General features: G+C 45.8%; 1 protein-coding gene across 1 annotated transcript in view; it reads right to left on the bottom strand.

The window, feature by feature from the left end:
• Nucleotides 1-17,190: 17,190 nt before the first annotated feature.
• NOMO2 (NODAL modulator 2) overlaps nucleotides 17,191-17,920 on the bottom strand; it is a 37,637-nt gene continuing 36,907 nt past the window's right edge. Inside the window, exon 31 of the mRNA XM_075899375.1 lies at nucleotides 17,191-17,673. Coding sequence (XP_075755490.1) covers nucleotides 17,542-17,673 — 132 coding nt within the window. The 3' untranslated portion in view covers nucleotides 17,191-17,541. The remainder of the gene's footprint in view (nucleotides 17,674-17,920) is intronic.

The following is a 17,920-nucleotide window of genomic DNA, read 5'->3' as shown; positions in this document are numbered from 1 at the left end:
TCACTGGCCACTGGGCCGGAGGGGAGGAGAGCTGCAAGGAGGGGATGGGCCGCCCCAGGAAAAATGGGCAGGGGAGGTGGCGAAAGTGCCCCGCACCGGAGGGTTCGGTCTGTCCCGGCCGTACTACACGCCGACCCAGGGGTTGCTTCCGGGAGTGGGGCGTGGGCCAGTGCCAGGGCACGAACGCTCCCAGCCACCCGGGCACCCCAGTGATTCACGGTTTGCTGTGTCTCTCTGCAGGTGGTCAAGGCCATCAACCGGGTGCTGCTCCGCAGGGTGGTCCGCCTCACTGACCCAGACGCCGTCATCTGGGGATTCAGTGCCCTTGGCTTCCCCAGCTGCAGGGGGGCCATCGATGGGATGCACATCCCCATCTGTGACCCGGAACACCAGGCCTCCCAGTACATCAACAGAAAGGGGTACTTCTCCATGCTCCTGCAGGCCGTGTGTGACCACCGGGGCCAGTTCACGGACATTAATGTGGGCTGGTCCGGCAAAGCACATGACACACGGGTGTACCGCAACTCCTCCGTGTGCCAGAGGCTGCAGGCCAGGACCTTCTTCCCCGACCACCACGTCAGGGTCGGGAACATGGACATGTCCGTGTGCCTGGTAGGGGATGCGGCCTACCCCCTACAGCCCTGGCTCATGAAGCCGCACATGGGGCACCTCAATCCCTCCCGCCAGGCCTTCAATGCCAGGCTCACCAGGGCCCGCATCTTGGTGGAGGCGGCCTTTGGACGAGTGAAAGCCAGATTTAGGTGTCTCCTCACCCGCCTCGACCTTGCCGTGCACAATATCCCTCCCGTGGTGGCAGCATGTTGCGTGCTGCACAATTTGTGTGAGAGAAAGGGGGAGGCTTTCCTGCCAGCCTGGATGGCTGAGGCTGAGCGCATGGCTGGCCACTATGCTCAACCCCGTACCGCCGCCATCCGGGAAACCCAGCGGGGGGCCGTCCGGATCCGGGAAGCCCTGCGGAAGAGCTTCCAGGTGGAGGAGGAGGAGGACTGAACTCTCCCTGCATGTCCCACTGGAGCCTTCATCCACCCTCCCCCTCTTCCCCTCCCTAGCCCCCTTTTTGTAATGTCAAATAAAGACACCTGTTTTGCCAACAAAAATCTCATTTTTTTATTTTACAAAACTGAGGTGAGGGGAGAGAGGAGTGAGGGTGGGAGAGGGGAGGGAAAACCTGGGAGGAGGGAGCTAGAAGCGGGAGGAAGGGGAGGAAGGGAAGGGAAAGCTCAGGCTTGGGAGTCCTGCTGGCTCTCCCGTCTCGCAGCACTGTGGGTGCGGAGATGGTGATCCAGGAACCGCAGGTGCCACCGCTGGTAGTCCTCCTCGTTCCTTGCTCTCCTGCTGGCCCAGGCGCGGGTGGCTGTTGCAAGCGGGGTGGTGCGCCCTGCAGTCCCAGGTGCTGCGGCTGTGATGAAACAAGAGCAGCGGTCAGTTCTCCCTGGGGACAAGGTGGGTGAAACTCAGCCCCCCTCTGCAAGGCCAGGGCCCCTGCATGACACCCAGCTGCTGCTCCATGGTGGGCAAGGCCCAGGCGCACGGTCCCTGGGCTCCCTCTCCCCCCAGCCCCCCGTACACATAAGGGGCGCATGATGGTACTCACATGTGGAGGCCTCCCCGGCCTCGGACGACACAGGCGATGTGCTCTGTGGGATGCCTCGGAGGTCCTGTGTCCTGGGCGGGCTCTCTGCAGGCTCCTGGCTCTCGGCGTCCTCCTGCTCCTCCTCCTCGTTGTCCGGGACAGGGCCCTCTGCCCCGGGGTCGATCACCACCCGGGGGGCATGGATGTGGTCCAGGGCCTCAAAGTGGGGGCAGGCCTCTGGGTCGGTGTCACGTTGCTGAATTGGAGGGAAGCAGCCAGATCGCTGCTGCACCCCTAGGTGGGGGTGTTGGCCCCAGAAATTGGTGTGGGGGGAGCCATGTGGGGTATTGAATGGGAGATTATTGTTTGTTGATCTTATGTACGCTATTTATGTGAGTGTATAATGTCTATGTGTGTAGGTAGGAATCTGTAATCTGTGTGGAAGCTGAATATTTCTGTGAATGTGGTTAAGCATGGCTATGGACAGGCTGAGTAGCAAAGCCCTGTGGAACAATGACTCTCAATAGGCTATGGACACACCCAAAGAATGGGATTTGTCACCTGAGGGCAGCCAGCAGGGAACATAGAGATTTGGCCTCTGACCAGGTGACTTGCTGCATACAAGAAGAGGCCAGGAAGGGGATAAAAGAGGCCATGTGGTCGATGCCATTTTGTTCTCAGCTCAGCACTTCATCCCAGAGGCAGCACTGCAGGGATTGAAGTGCCTGGAAGACCTGTGAACCCATCCTGATCGTAGGATGTGCAATAAGGACTTTTAAACCAGCAGCTGCAACATCTCTGCTAGAGCCTGCATCGAGGACTGGGAGATTCGGTGCATGTAACGTACTGTACTTTAATAACCTTACTCTCATGCTTTTCTTTCTTGTGATAATAAACCTTTAGATATAGATTCTAAAGGATTGGCCCAGCGTGATTTGTGGGTAAGGTCCAGAGGGTAAATTGACCAGGGATCTGTGGCTGGTTTCTTGGAACCGGACAGAACTTGTTCGGGGTAGGTGGGATTGGGTGCTAGGACCCCCCACCTGTGTATGAGGTCCGGGGCCATCTGGGGCACGGATATTGCTAGGGTGTCGGAGGGGTTTTGCTCGGGAGGCTTCAGGCAGGTTGCTGAAGCGCTCTGTGAGACTGGTTTTTGGCCTGTGTGGAGAGGTCGCCAGTCGGGGGCTGTAAGGAGCCCCGGATTTGAGCAATTCGCCCTGAGCGGACGCACTCAGCTGTGCCCAGACACGGCCCGGTCGGTCACAGTCGGCCCCTGGCTGGCAGGCCCGGGAGTAGGCCTGCCGCAGGTCCTTGATCTTGCAGCGGACCTGCTCCCAGGTCCGCATGTGGCCTCTGGCGGCCAGGCTGTCAGCCATGCAGCTGTAGACGGCCGCGTTCCTGTGGCTAGTGCGGAGATCGTGGACATTGGAGGTTTCCCCCCAAACCTTGATGAGGTCCACGATCTCCACACCTGACCAGGCGGGCGCCCACCTCTTGTGGACCCGGGCAGGCTCCTGGGAGCCGCCAGCCTGGTCATGGGAAGAGGCAGAGGGCTGGGTGGCAGCGGGTGGCTGGCTAATCTCGGGACAGGTGCAGGGTCTGCTGGCTGGGTGCTGGCAGGCTTGCAACTGGCATGGGCACCGTAGCCAGACCGTGCCCCTTTAAGGGCTCTGGGACCGGGAGGGGGGCAGAAGAGTTTCCCTGGTGTTGGCCAGAGTGGCCACCAGGGCAAGCTGGGAAGGGCTAACCTCCCACTAGTTCGAATTAAGTGGCTACACAGCCCTTAATTCGAACTAGTTAATTCAAACTAGGCGCTAGTCCTCGTAGAATGAGGTTTACCTAGTTCAAATTAAGCGCTCCGCTAGTTCGAATTAAGTTCGAACTAGCGGTTTCCATGTGTAGCGCCTATCAAAGTGGCTGTTAATTCGAATTAACTTTGTAGTGTAGACATACCCAGAATGATTTGAACCCAGGCAGGACTACCATACCTCCAGGGAACTTGGGGCATGGAAGTGGACTGAACCAAGAAAAGATTGGAAGTAAAGGGAAAAGTGAATCTAGTCACGATCATGGTATTTTCTTTATTTTGTGGTTTGATTTGAATTGCTCTGTGTGGATCTATGCCTTCGCTCCCCATTCACCATCTAAGCATTTTTTCCAGAGATTTTCTCTGTTTTAATTCGTTTTCTTAAGTCGCTCTGTAACATCTAGCAACACTATCAAATATGTCTCTTTTTTGTGATAAAAATTACTTTTTTAAGGTGATGATTTGATTCCTATGTCCAGAGAGGTACTGGAGGTAAGTCTGTCTCTGTGTCTGTGTGTTTGTCTGCATGTCTCAGACTGAGGGGTCAGCTACTAGAGCAGTGGTCCCCAATGTTTTGGGGCTGCCGAGCGCCTGGGGGCGGGGCCGTTCACGCGCTGGGAGTACGGGGGTGGGGCCGCTCACAGGCCACATGACTGGGGGCGGGACCAAGCATGCGCCGCACACCCAGGGCCGGCACCGGCATGTGCTGCGCACCCGGGGCCAGGGCCGGCACCGGCATGCACCACGTTCCTGGGGCCGGGACCGGCATGTGCAGCACACCCGGGGCCAGGGCCGGCACCAGCATGTGCCACGCGCCCGGGGCCATGGCGCCCGCGGGCACCACATTGGGGACCACTGTACTAGAGACTGCAGCTTGTTTTTCTCTTTTCTTTTTTCAAACTCTCTTGTATCAGAAGAGCTTGGGGTACCCAAGGGGTAGGTTCAAGTGTTCGCCCCTGGTTTTAGGGATAAAAATCACTTGATGGTGGCAGCGACCCACCAAAATCTGTGTATTGTGATTCTGGGGGAAGTTTTTGGAACCAGTGCCTGTAGTGGCAATGTATATTTAAAGTCTTTGTGGGTCCTCTCCTTCTGCACTCAGAGTGCCAGAGTGGGGAACAGCCCTGACAACCCCTTTGAGAACTGCTATGAGACTTAGGATGGAAAAGTGCTCTGAGGGAAACGAAAATGAAAATGTACACACTTCATTTGAATCATTGGTCCGGGGTGGGGCTGGGGATGAGGGGTTGAGTGCAGACTGCCCAAGAAGAGAAGACAACCTGAGCCCTCTCTCACAGAAGCAGCTTGAAGCCAGGTGAGACACACCTCTCCATGGCTGCTGCAACTCCAGTGGGCCAACCGGGGAAGGGGTGCAGATTCCATGGTTGGGGCAGGACCAGGTTTGTCTGGCTCCTGTTCTTCCCAGACACAGTGAGGAATGGAGCAAATTGTGCACTTTACCCTTCCCCTCCCTAAAGAACACCACCTGCGGGTGGGAAGCTTGGGGCTGGAACAGTCTTGGAGGGGACAGGCATGTACATTTTCATTTTATTTTCCAAACACCAAAAATGAATTAAGGGCTCAAGCAACGCTGGGTAAACTGTCTAGTTATTAATAATACTTAGCACTCATAAGGTTTGATCCTGTGCCATTGAAATCAATGAGAATTTAGCCATTGACTGCAATAGCAGCAGGAGCAGGCTCTCATAGCATTTTTCCATCCTAAGTCTCACTGCAGTTTACGAAGGAGTGATGTTAAGCCCATTTCACTTATGGGGAAACTGAGGCAGAGTATCCAAAATAGTGCAGCAAGTCTGTAGCAGAGTCTGGTTTCCTGACTCCTGGGACACTGAACCACAGGCAGCCTCTTTCACCTGCCTTATAATTCTGTCTCTTTTCCTATTCCAGGCACATCCCATTCTCCTGGCACAACCAAATCCTTACCTTGCTTTACGTTATGGCAAGAGGAAGCTGTACACTGAATTTGGTGGTCCTAGCTCTTATTGTTTAAGGAGAGTTCTTGGATAAACAGACAGACACACAAACAAACAAACAGAAGAACAGATACACAGACAAACTGTCTCAAATATATATTATAGATGGGAGTTATTCCCGTTCTTAAGCTGTTGAAGCATTGTGAACATTTCACTAAGTACCTAGCTGCATCTTTGGGTACCTAAATACTTTTTACAAACTGACCCTCGGTGCTCCAGGAAGCCTTCCTATAGTAAAGGTAAAGAGTCTACTCTTAGTTCTCATTTTAAATAAACAGCCAGGCTAAGAAAGAACCAGTGTATGATCCTCTAGCATCCACTAGCTGGTTAGCCAGTTCCTCAATGAGCCTCTCCTTTTTAATGATGTGTGGGTGGAAAATCTGGACAAAGAAGGTTGGGATTCTCAGAAGAACCATCAGAAAAGAGGTGCCCAAGACCCATTGAAATTCAGTTCTATCTGGGCTCTATTTCCTTTAGACTCCTTTGGAAATCCCAGACTTCATGGTTAAAATTGTATGAAACTCATTTTGGAGACGCACAGAGCAATTCCTTCAGCTCTTATTACACTGGATTTTTTTTATACATGTAAATCAAATTCATGATGACTCATTGAAAATATTACCCTATTATACCTTGACAATTGCTGGTGCTTATTATTGTTTCACATATTATTTACATATTATTATAAACTTATTCATTGTTGCTGCTCCTCTTTGAAATGTTGACAATGTAGAAGTGAGTGAATGAAATGTCTTTCTTCTTCCTTGCAATTCTTCAATGGTTTTTGAGCACGGGGCCCAATCCTACAAAGTTGTTTTCATATGCCACCCTTCTATGAGTATAGTAAGGTCATGGACTCATTGTCTGGAGGCCATACAGTTCAGAAATGACAGAGATAAATATAAAGACATTATTCCCAAAGCACAAATAGTATCAGACAGATTAACTGTGGCTCTCTTTACACTGGGATTTACAGAAAAGCAAGGGTATTCATGGAAAGACAAACTATCTCTTCAAGAGATCCTACAACCAATAAAAATAAAATTCACTGTCAGCTTTCAATCCAACAGCTGATATCCCCCATTCTAAACGATCAAGACACCACCCAACAGCTCACAGTACCCACAAAAGAGTCTGAATCCTATTTATTTAATGGGTTAGGGTGATTTTTTCCTTAAGCATCATATGCTATGTCTATACTGTTGGGTTTTTTTGGAAAAAGATATACACATTGTGAACTGCAATTTGCATACCTTTTTCCAATTCTTTTTTCAGAAGAGGCTTTTCCAACATTTGGCTCATCTACATGGGCCCAAATGTTGGAAAAAACACCTCTTAAGAAGAGCCCTTATTCCTCATAAAATGAGGAATACAGGGCTTCCAAAAGAGCGTGTCTGCGCTTCCGAAAAATTTTTTGGAAGACCAGATGCATTCCCTGGACACAGTGGAGTTTTTCCAGAATACCTCGAGTATCCCAGAAAAACTCCATACTGTAGACATAGCCTAAGAAATTTTGATGCACAAGCACTACTGAAAACCAATACAACCTATATTCTTGAATCATTTGGGTTCTTTTGAGACTCTTATCCTTAAATGTCAGCCTCAAATAGTTTATCAAACTAATTTGACTGATGTTTCTTTGTGCCTTCTCTAAATAGGTACCATTTCCAAAACATGTGCAATCCTGCAAAAAATAGCAGCTGCCTCCTTACTAAGTCCTGAGTCAGCAACGTACATAAACTGTGCCTAGTTTTAATGATATGAATAATCCTCTTGATTTCAGTAAGCTTATTCACATGCTTAACATCATGAACATGGCTATGTACCTTGCTGAAACATGGCCTTATCCCATAAGCAAGGTCAACAGAATGGCTCTAGTTGGAATCAATTACCATCTCTGAGCTTTTTAGGGGCTGTTTATTTCGGGGACTGCCAGTCACTTCTTTCTTGCCATGCTTAGTTCACTTGTTCTTTCTATGCTGACACCTCATTTGTGTCCCTCTTTTGATAGATGAATGGTCCTGTTGCATAGACAATTTCTTGTCCACTCAGTCAGTTGGCTCTTATCAGGAACAAAAGCCTTTCTGGAGTGACTTGAGGCTCAGTGAAAACAGAGCAGTGCTCTATGCCATAGATGTCATGACAGACAGGGTGATGCAGAGGGGGCAGCCTAAGGCAAATGGTTCAGGTAGAACAGAAATAATAAAAGTAAGAAGGCTCACAGTGGAATGCCATTGAATGTGGCAGCTATAGTCTCTGCTATTACCTGTAGCCAAACCATTTTGCCAACTGAGAAACTGTGAATTATTTGATGGGATGATAAAGTACATCAGGAAAAGGATAACCATGTTAATTCAAAATAATTAGAGTGCTCAGGTTGTCGGTATACATAGAAATGCAAATGAGACAGCAACTTCTCTGAGACTTCAGGATCAAAAGGGACTGCCATGATTATCTTGATATGACATTGCTGAATTGTAATATAACAGTGGTTGCCACAATAATGTGCATGTTCATATGTTTGCATCAAATCTTGTACAAAGTGTGCCAAGTAAGATGTCTATGAAAAGCTTATGATTCGCTGATACTGTTTATACTAGAATATGCATGTGTTTTTTCTGTATTTGAAGTTATAAGTATTGACTCTGTACTTGTATTTCAAATGGTGGCTTTCGGGAAATATCAGTAAGAGGCTTGGCCAGCCTATTGTGAGAGGACTGTTAGTCAAGTGAACAGAAGTACTTGGCTGACAATGGGCCTAGAGAGGTGCCAGTCTACATCTGATGAGCTCCTCCGTGAACGTTCAGACCAGCATGGGAGCAATGGCTGCTACCTAAAAAGGACCAAGTCATATATGGACAAGTGACTTTCTTACGTGACAGATTCCATCTTGGGACACACTTTTACACAGTGAGAACAATGGGAGTCCTCAACACGGACAAGGTTATAAAAAGGGGTCTGCAGACGCCTCCATTTGTCTTCAACCCGGCTCATCGCCAGCATTCCCTCTAATTTTTCCATCCATGTGCAGAATAAATTTTATGAACACCAACACCGATGCAGATGTGCACCACCAATAGAAACACATGCTGACAGCTTTGGGCAGCTGTGGGTGCTCTGGCAAACAGTCGAGTGCCCAAGAGCTCAGATAACAGGGAACAGTGCTCATCACCTCTGAAGGATCTTTGCTATGCACTGAAGCGTTAAAGGACTGATGACTCATCCCAATAGTGGATGTATTCCAGAGTCTTGATCTAAGCCAGCAAACTATTCCACCTTTGCTACAAGCCTGCACCAAAAATTTGCAATTGGTGTATATATTTGATCCCTTTAACAATTTTAGCTCTCATCTTTCTTTTTTTCTTTCTATAAACCTTTTTGGTTTTAGATTCTAAAGGATGGCCCATTGCCTGCTTTTTGGGTAAGCTCTGAGTTATAAATTGGCCAGGGAATGTGACTAATCCTTTAGGATCAAAAGAACCTGTTTTGATTTGGTAGGATTCGTTTTCATAACCTCTCATATATCTGAGTGGTATTGGTGGTGGCACAGGAAAACTGGAGTGTCTGAAGGTATGACTGCTTGTCTGACTTCTTGCTAGTTAGTGTGGTAAACAGAAGTGCTCTTGGGCTGCAAGTTGCCCTGTCCCTAAGCAATTCACCCTTAATTGACCCCCTCCTCAGTGCCTGCAGAACCCTTCTGTATTACACTAGGTCTGACTTCCTGCACATTGCTGGACACAGAACCTTGCCCACCCCCTCCTTTAATAGTACCAGAACCACTGGCTGAATTACTGAAATTCTCAAATCGCGATTCAAGTTACAGACAATCTTCCATTTACAGTAGTTTAAATCTGCAAGTGGCCCAGGCTCCATGCTGCAAAGGAAAGGGGGAAAACCCCAGATTCTCTGCCAATCTCAGCTGGGGAGAAAATTTGTTCATTCTCCTATAGGACATAGTCAGATCCTGACCACAAGGGCAACCCTCAATCTCCCATTCCAGAGGCAGGTACCTTATCCACTGTGCCACTGGAGGATCCCCCCAACCTCCCAGGACCTTTTTATCCTTTCCTTCCAGGGGTGGCAACTCTATCCCTTAGGAAGCTGGTGCTGGGTTTTCCCAAGGCAGGCAGATCTTGAACTCTCAACCTTCCACTCCACAGGCAGAGCAGTGCTTTATGCCATACATGTAATGACAGACAAGGTGATGCAGAGGGAGCAGCTTAAGGCAAATGTTTCAGGTAGAACAAAAAATAATAAAAGTAAAAAGACACCTGAGAAAGAATTCTCTGTCCTAACTCAGAGCCCTCCCCATGTAGTGTCCCATCATTGGCCAATAGAGATACGTGCTACCAGAAGTCTCAGATTTGCTGCATGCCATTGTGGGCGGTCTCATCAAACCATCACCTCCATAAAATAAAAATAACATGTCGGTATCTAAATAGAAAATAATAAAGAATGACATTGAGAGTTACCGGCAGCCATAAGTGGAGGCTCTTAACCTGTTCAACAAGGTTGCAGAGATGAATGACAAGTCCCTGTGGATGAGGCATAGCAGAAGATGTGGACAGTGGAAATAACCAGCTGCACAGAAGTAGAGCACATAGATGTAGGACAGTGTTTCCTAAGACTGAGGAACACCAAAGTTTTTTTTTTTTTGCTCAACAAAAAATAAGTCAGGGGGAAAAGTTATTGAGGGGAAAAAAGTTGTTGTGGGTGTGCCGCTGAGAACAACAGAATTTAAAATGGCCACCCTTAAAGGGGCAGGCGACTTTTTTCTCAATAACTTCCCCCGATCTTTTTTTTTTTTTCTCATGAAGAGAGCTCATGAAGTCTCCTCCCCCCACCAGGAGTGGGCCATACCTACAAGGAACAACCCCCTTCCAGCTGAGGCCCCACCTTGGGGGCGGTCTGTGACCATTCCAAAATTCATATAGTGGCCCCCCCTTAAAAAATTATTGCTCTCCCCTGGGCTAACTGAAATCATGCTGGAACATGGATATTGCCGGACCAGAGAGTGGAAGTCTAGAGAGGTTCAATCTCTAGCCATGGGCAGAATGGGAACACTTTCTGACATTAACTTTTATTTGATTTCCTTTTTTCTTAAAAGGAGCACTTGCCTTTGCTTAATAAAGTTTGCACGTAAATGGTCTCACTTCATCTAATGACAGTGTTGTGCTAGACTGGCTGCAGCCAGTTGACTTTTGATTTACATTTGTCAATGTATCTGCACAACATAAAGAAACGTAGGCCCTGATCATACAAAGAGATGTGCAGAGGCCATCCCTTGTGCCTATGTGAAGCCCTGTTAAGATCTTCTAAGAAAGTTCACACCCAAGCCTCCCAATTATAGGGGTACGTCTACACAGAGCTGCTAGCTTGCTAACTGCACGACAATGTTATGGTGAGGAGGAAAGCCAGCTTAAGCGTCAACATGCGAAGAGAGATGGTGGCCAAGAATTCAAAGGGGGGTTGGGTAAGTGTGTCTAAGACTAGGCCTAGATTCTACGATGGAGGAGGGAACCTGCCAGGAACCTCTTCATAATAGGATGGGCAAACACCAATGTGCCATCTATCTGGTGATGAAAGGCCAAGTTAGCTGCTAGACATACATTGATGGAAGCGATTGTGAGTCCCAACTGTGGTAGTAAAGGATTTAAGGAAGAAGAAGTTACTCACCTTCGTACAGTAACGATGGTTCTTTGAGATGTGTCTCCGTTGGGTGCTCCACTGTAGGTGTTGGGCTTGTCCCGGCACCGTAGATCAGAGGCTTTCAATAGCTGTAATCAGCCAGGCTGTGCATGCGCAGTTAGCGTCTCACACCCTTTGATTGTTGTGCCCGGTTATCTACAACGAGAAAGAACAAGGCTCCGGAGCAGGGAAGAGGATGCGACAGAGCACCCATGGGGACACATCTCGAAGAACCATCATTACTGCACAAAGGTGAGTAACTTCTTCTTCTTCAAGTGATCCCCGTGGGTGCTCCAGTGTAGGTGACTACATAGCAGTACTCAGCATGCGCTCCCGAGTAAAGGTTTATCAGAGACTGAAAGTAGTGCTGAAGCCACCATGGAGTCAGTGGCCCATCGTTGAACTATTGCGTAATGGCTTATAAATGTGGCATTGGATGACCATGTGGCCACTCAACAGATATCAGGTAATGAGACTCCTCATATGAAGGCCGTTGATGTGGCCACAGCCCTGGTAGAATGTGCCCTCGGCAAGTCCTGAAGAGTTTTGTTGTGAATGGAGTAACAGGTAGTAATGCATATTACTATTAGCCTTGAGATACGCTGAGATGACAAGAAGTTGCCTTTAGAACAGTCTGCTATGGATACTAATAAATGATCCATTTTACTCCAGTCTCGCGTTCTGTCAGTGTAGAAAGTGACTGTTCAACATAAATAGAGGGTGTGGAGCAATGCCTCTCACACAGAGGCATGCGGTTTCAGGTAGAATGAATGGAGAACAATCAGTTCATTTACGTGAAATTGAGAACAAACTTTAGGGATGAAGGTAGGATGGGCACATAATGTCACTGAATTTCTACTGAAGACGGTGAAAGGTGGCATTGCCATCAGTGCTGCCAATTCACTAACCCTGCGCGCCGATATAATTGCCAACAGAAAGACAACCTTCATGGTGATCAGGTGGAGAGACGCCATGGCCATTGGCTCAAAGGGTGGGTACATCAAGGTATCTAACACAAAATCCAAGCTCCAAGAGGGAGGTGCTGGTCTATGTGGGGGTTTGAGGGTCGTCAAGCCTTTTAGTAGCCTCTTAGTAAGCAGATGAGCAAATACCGACATCCCCTCTTCCTCAGAATTGCATTGGAATGACCTCTATAGCCCCAATGTACAGGAGACAACGGATCTCCTGTTTCAAAAGGTCCTCATGAGATGGGTCCCTGAAGTGAGACGGGGTAGGTGGGATCATGGGTGGAATGGACATCTCTCTTCACGATGACACAAGTGGCAACACCCATTGGTCTGATGTTATAGCTGTCCCTTGAGCTTGGAATGGTCGTAGGCTGTGGTGGAAGAGGTAGGTGACATGATGCTTCACCTCTATAGGAAGGACTGGTTGCATACCCTCGACTGAGAAGTCAAACCTGTTGCTTTGTGGTCACCGGACTGGTCTCACGGGGAGCCTGGGGGTGCCTGCTTTGTGGGCGTTGCCTTGAATGGAATCGATCTGAGACTCAATGTTGCTGTCTCTGAAAAGGGCAATCGTACCTTCTTTGATATGGGTAGTATCTCTTGCACCTAAAGGGAGGCATGTACATCCCAAGGATACAAAGTATCGTCTGAGAATCTTTCCCCGAATGGAGGACCTCATCCATTTTGTCCGTGAAGGGCTTTTTCTTTTCAAACGGGAGATCCACCACCTTGTTCTGGAGCTCTTTAGGGACTGCAGCTGAAGCAAGCCAGGATGATCTTCTCATCGCAATCGCCGTTGCGGTTATTCGTACAGCTGTGTCCGCCACATTCAGGGCAATCTGCAATCCTGCTCACAATGATGCACCACAGATTTTAAAAGTGGCTTCTTTGAATCAGGGAGATATTGCAGGAGACCTGCAACTTTGGAGTAGTTATTAAAGTTGTGATTTGATAATAGGGCGGCATAATTTGCAATGGGTAGGAGAAGCATAGCTGATGAATACACCTTCCTGTCAAAGGGAGCTCCATCTGCAACCCACCAGCGGTTGAGAGGAACTGGCAGGAGCCAGATTGTGCATGAGGCAAAAGGGAGCAAACAGCACAAGATACACTTCATGCATGTGCAATCCAGCTGACTACGGCTACCAAAAATCTCTGAGCTGTAGCTGGGATGGGACCCGACCTCTACAGTGGAGCCATGGGGACACCACTCGACGTTTTTCCAAAATTTGGCCCGTCTACACAGGCCCAATTTTGAAAAAGCCTTCTTTCGTAAGAGCCCTTCCTCCTCATGGGAGGAAGACAGGGCTTCCGACAGAGCACATCTGCTCTTCTGCAAAAAAAACGGAAGACCAGATGTGTTCCCTGAATACAGCAGAGTTTTTCCAGGATACCTCCAGTATGTAGTGTAGACATAGCCTCAGTAAGTCAGAGTTTAAGGCCAAAAGGAACCACCAGATCTTCTAAACTGATCTCCTGAAGAGACAAAATTTCACCCAATTCATATTACTTAATGGAAAATGTACAGACAAAACACAGTGTAAGGAACACTCCCCCCACTGATGGAGGGAGGATGGCTCACTAGTTAGATTCCATTCTCTGTTCTGCCCCAGACTCTCTTTGATCTTCAGTAAATCAGTTAGGCCTGGATTTTTAAATGTATTTAGGCCCCAAAAATGTCAATCAGTGCCTAATGGGATTTACCAAACTGCGCAAGTATCTAATTCTAATTTCTTATAGGGTCTGTAGAATTTGTAATACCAGTAGTACAGGACTTAGTCCTGAATTCAGTAGGTTGGAGTTGAGAAGGGGGCTTTTTAATTTCTCTGTGCCATTTTTCTAGCTACAGAGACTATGCAGAGTACATGATTTATGCAATGAAAGAAGTAAACCAGGATTCAAATGGCAGTGCCAGATAAAAGGAGGAGAGTGTTGCACTTACACCACTAGCCTTTGTGTTCACATAATGCCAGCAGAAATCAAAACACTGAAGAACAACAGGCTATCCTATCATGTCAAATGTCACATTTGGCATCTGCTGTCAGCCTGGGCTGACATTTTTCTCTTGTTTTGGCAGGTTAGCATAGATCCCTCATTTCCTGCTGTGGGATTCCAGAGTCTGGGTAAAGCTGGCAAGTCCTATGATGTATCAGTCACTACAACCACCTCTTTAGTCTGTATTTCAGAATAATCAATTTAAGCATAAATTATCTTACTTTCCCACCTGACCTTCATATATAATCAAGAAATTGCTATCCAAATAAGGCAGTCACCTGAAAAGTGTACTTATCTCCTAGTCAGTGGGAACTCATTTAGAAAACATTCTGATATTGAAAGAGTACAATGAAATCCATGGGATGGAGTTAAAAGGCAGCATCTGTGATTTGCTTTCTCTCTGAGGTCTGACCAGTATGGTACCCACAGTGATATTCCCATACAGCTAAGGACATTTATTCTAAAGGTAAAAGTATTACAGAGAAAACATTAAAAACAACAGAAACTTACAGGCAGTCTAAAAAAAGAAAACCCTTACCAACAAGTCAACCCTTAACTCCAATCTCTGGCTCTGGTAGCTGTTAGGCCTTCAAACCCACAACTGAGTTTTCCCTGTGGTTACAAGTTCATCCCTCTTAGATCCAGAACCAGAACAAAGGCTGGGCAGATCATCCATTTCTTTATAAGCTCAGGTCTTTGATCCTGGTCATCTGCAACAAGTAAATCAGCAGCCAACTACTCTGTCCTCAGCCTTCGAAGGACTGGATTTTTGCATAAATCAAGTTGGGGATTTGTATTAATCTCTCCCTGAGGCTCTCCCAGGAAATTAACTTGCTATTTATTATCCCCAAAGTCCATACTTGTCTAACACATTCTCAATTTAAGTTTTTTTCAACTCCCAGGTTTCAACATGTCCCACTTAGAGTAGTTACAAACAATCCTGGCCCCCATAATACATAAATTAAATGCAATAAGCTTTTTCAAGGATATTACAGGAAATTTCCCTATCACAATTACACAGATCTTACTTAACATCATTAACTATTTTTGAAAAAAAGTATTTTTGGTTTTGGAATATGCCTGGATTTGTCATCTGTAATCAAAAGGCTGTTTTATTATTTAAACTGAATAATTGATACAATAGGCTGGAAACATTCAATATTAAATGATCCTTTTCATTTTTAAAACATCCTTAAGCATGTGTACTACACTGTTGAAGAATCATACAAACAGTATACAGAAACCAATGCTGCATTTGAAAAAAAGTTATTAGACATTTGTCATATGTCAAGTAATCAGAGTGAATTAATTAGCTGTTCTTAGATTATTGGGTATGTGAAAAAGATGACTTTTTCCTAGTAAGATGTACTTTCGATATGTTATTGTCAGTGTTGTTTTTAATTCCTTATGTTAATGTAAAATGGATTAGAGGCATATGATATCAGTGCATTTGTATAGTCATCTCCTTGGTCGAGAGAGGAGGAATCCAAGATCTTCAAGTCTGCATGGTCTGTTCCCATGTACATGGAAACAATTCTTCAAAAAAGTCCTTTGACAATCATACTGACAATTAAGTACACAACCCACCCATCAATCTGAGACATTTGCTACATGCAAAGTGACATAACTGCCATTCACATGGGAACTTGAACTCATGTGCAATACTGGTATTTTCAATAGATGAAAAGGCAAAGGTCCAATCCAACCTCCTATTTAAGTCGACAAAAAGAGACAGACCTTGTACCACTGAATTCTATATAAGCACTGAGATGATGAAGCTCTGGTCTCTGCTTTGAACTGTGAATCTCTGAAAAGCCTCGTAATATATACATACAATGTAAATGAGAGCTATACAGAGAGTCATTAAGCAAAGGGCCATAATTTTCCCCGTTCCACAAATGTGTTCAGACTTTTCTGCCAACCTGAAAAGAGCTAAATCCTCATTGAAATAATTTTTTTACACTTGTGCTGCACCTTCTATTCCAAAGCACTTCAAATTTATTGCAAGAGCATCCCAAAAATTCAAATGCTGAAAACACTTTCCCATTGCATTTCCAACACTTTTCATTTTTATATTCTTAAAGATTCTCTCCAAAGGACAGGTTTTGTGTGTCCTTCAATGACAGGAGCTGATGGAGAATGTTCTCTGAATGTACTGAACTTTAATTACCTAGGCCCACACTAATGTAAAAACTATTAACAAAATTATCATGGAATCTTTAGCATCCAGGTCTTTTCTTCTGACAATGGTAGTGTCTTATGGGCTTAAATGTTTAATGTAACCTCACTTCCTTTCAGATCCTGTAAAGAGGAACATTGCCACTCACTGGCAGCATCAACGTCAGTGCACAATTCAGATATGTTTATGTGCATCTTTCAAAATCTCTAAACCATTATGGAACTCCATCACTAAAAAAAACCCATTAACATGGTAACTCCATATGCCTAACTGTCCACATCTCAATGATTGTCTCTTGTGATTCTTATTTGAAGTTGGGTTAATTATTGTGATGTCTTACTAGTACTGCTTATGTCTGAGTATTCCAACAGTTCAAATTTTGACTCATTTAAAAAAAAATTACAATAGTTTAAAGGCAGCCATCCACCTGGCAAAATGGTCACATATGGCATGCAAGTTTCAGGAAAGGCAGAACTATATTCTATACATATTGAAGTTATGATGCATTTTAACTTCAGAAAGGAAGATACAACTCTCCTCTCCATCCACTTCATGAAAGCTAGAGATCTGCCGAGTTCATATTATGTACATAAACTTGAGATTTACACAACTTTTGCAGTGTGAACATGGGCATATATATATCAGAAATTAACACTAGTCTTCAAGCTAAAGACCATCTTCATCTTTGCCAGGCAAATATTTGGCATTTAACTAAAGATAATTTACACACTAGGCAAGCATTGATCATTGTTGTGCAAATGATAGCTACCCTACCCTTAAATTAAGTTCTTGAACTATTTACATACTATAGTTCTCCAATTCATGTAGACACACGTATACTGCAGACTTCATGGAGAGACTGATATCAAGGAACTCTCAAGATGACTGATCCAACTAAATTAAGTGGATGATTGAAAAGATAAGAAAGCGGACTCCCCCCTTTTCCAGTAATAAAATCTGAGAGGTAAATCAAAACCATTTTTATTAGACCTGTCCCTGGAAAGTTATCCATGAAGATGAATGTTACATTTTTAGATCACCGGGAAGCTTCCAATAAGGAGACAAATATTGTCTTTGGCATGGAAGAGCTGTTCAGAGTGACAACAGAGGCATTCAAACAAACAAGAATCTGCAGACGCCATTGAAAATTTGCAACCAAAATGTAGTGACTCTGACAAAGGGATCATACAGTACAATAAAAATTTGAAGTCAATAAAACCCACAGATTCATCAAAATTATGGTTTAGTGGCCATGCTTAAACTCCTTGGGCTCCACTCTAACAGAAGTGTCACTTCCTACAATCAATCCTTTCACTTCACGTCCGTCTTGTCTTCTGTTTTTTCAGTTGTCTTTTTGCATCCTCTGGGCCACCCACGTCTGAACCTGTCTGTCCAAGTGCCCTCACTCCTTGCAGTCGACTTGTCAGCTGCAACAGCAAAGGAATAAGCTGGGAAAGAAAGGGGAAGCAGCATATAATTATGATGGTACCTGTATTTAGAACAACCACAATAGTAATTCTCAGCCAAGCATGCAACCCTATTTTTACAAACCGATTGTAGACATGCCCTTTGTGAAATAGGTTCAAAGCCTGGACCATGGTGGCTTCTGAGTGGGAAGTGACCTAATCCAAACCTCCTGAAAACCCTAAATGTTCATATATTGTTTCTGTGTAATTTAAATTAATTAATGCCTAC

The sequence above is a fragment of the Pelodiscus sinensis genome, chromosome 16, assembly GCF_049634645.1.
Source record: "Pelodiscus sinensis isolate JC-2024 chromosome 16, ASM4963464v1, whole genome shotgun sequence".
Lineage (NCBI taxonomy): Eukaryota > Metazoa > Chordata > Testudines > Trionychidae > Pelodiscus > Pelodiscus sinensis.
The sequence above is the reverse complement of the archived record's forward strand: the minus strand, read 5'-3'. Positions and strand labels throughout refer to the sequence as shown.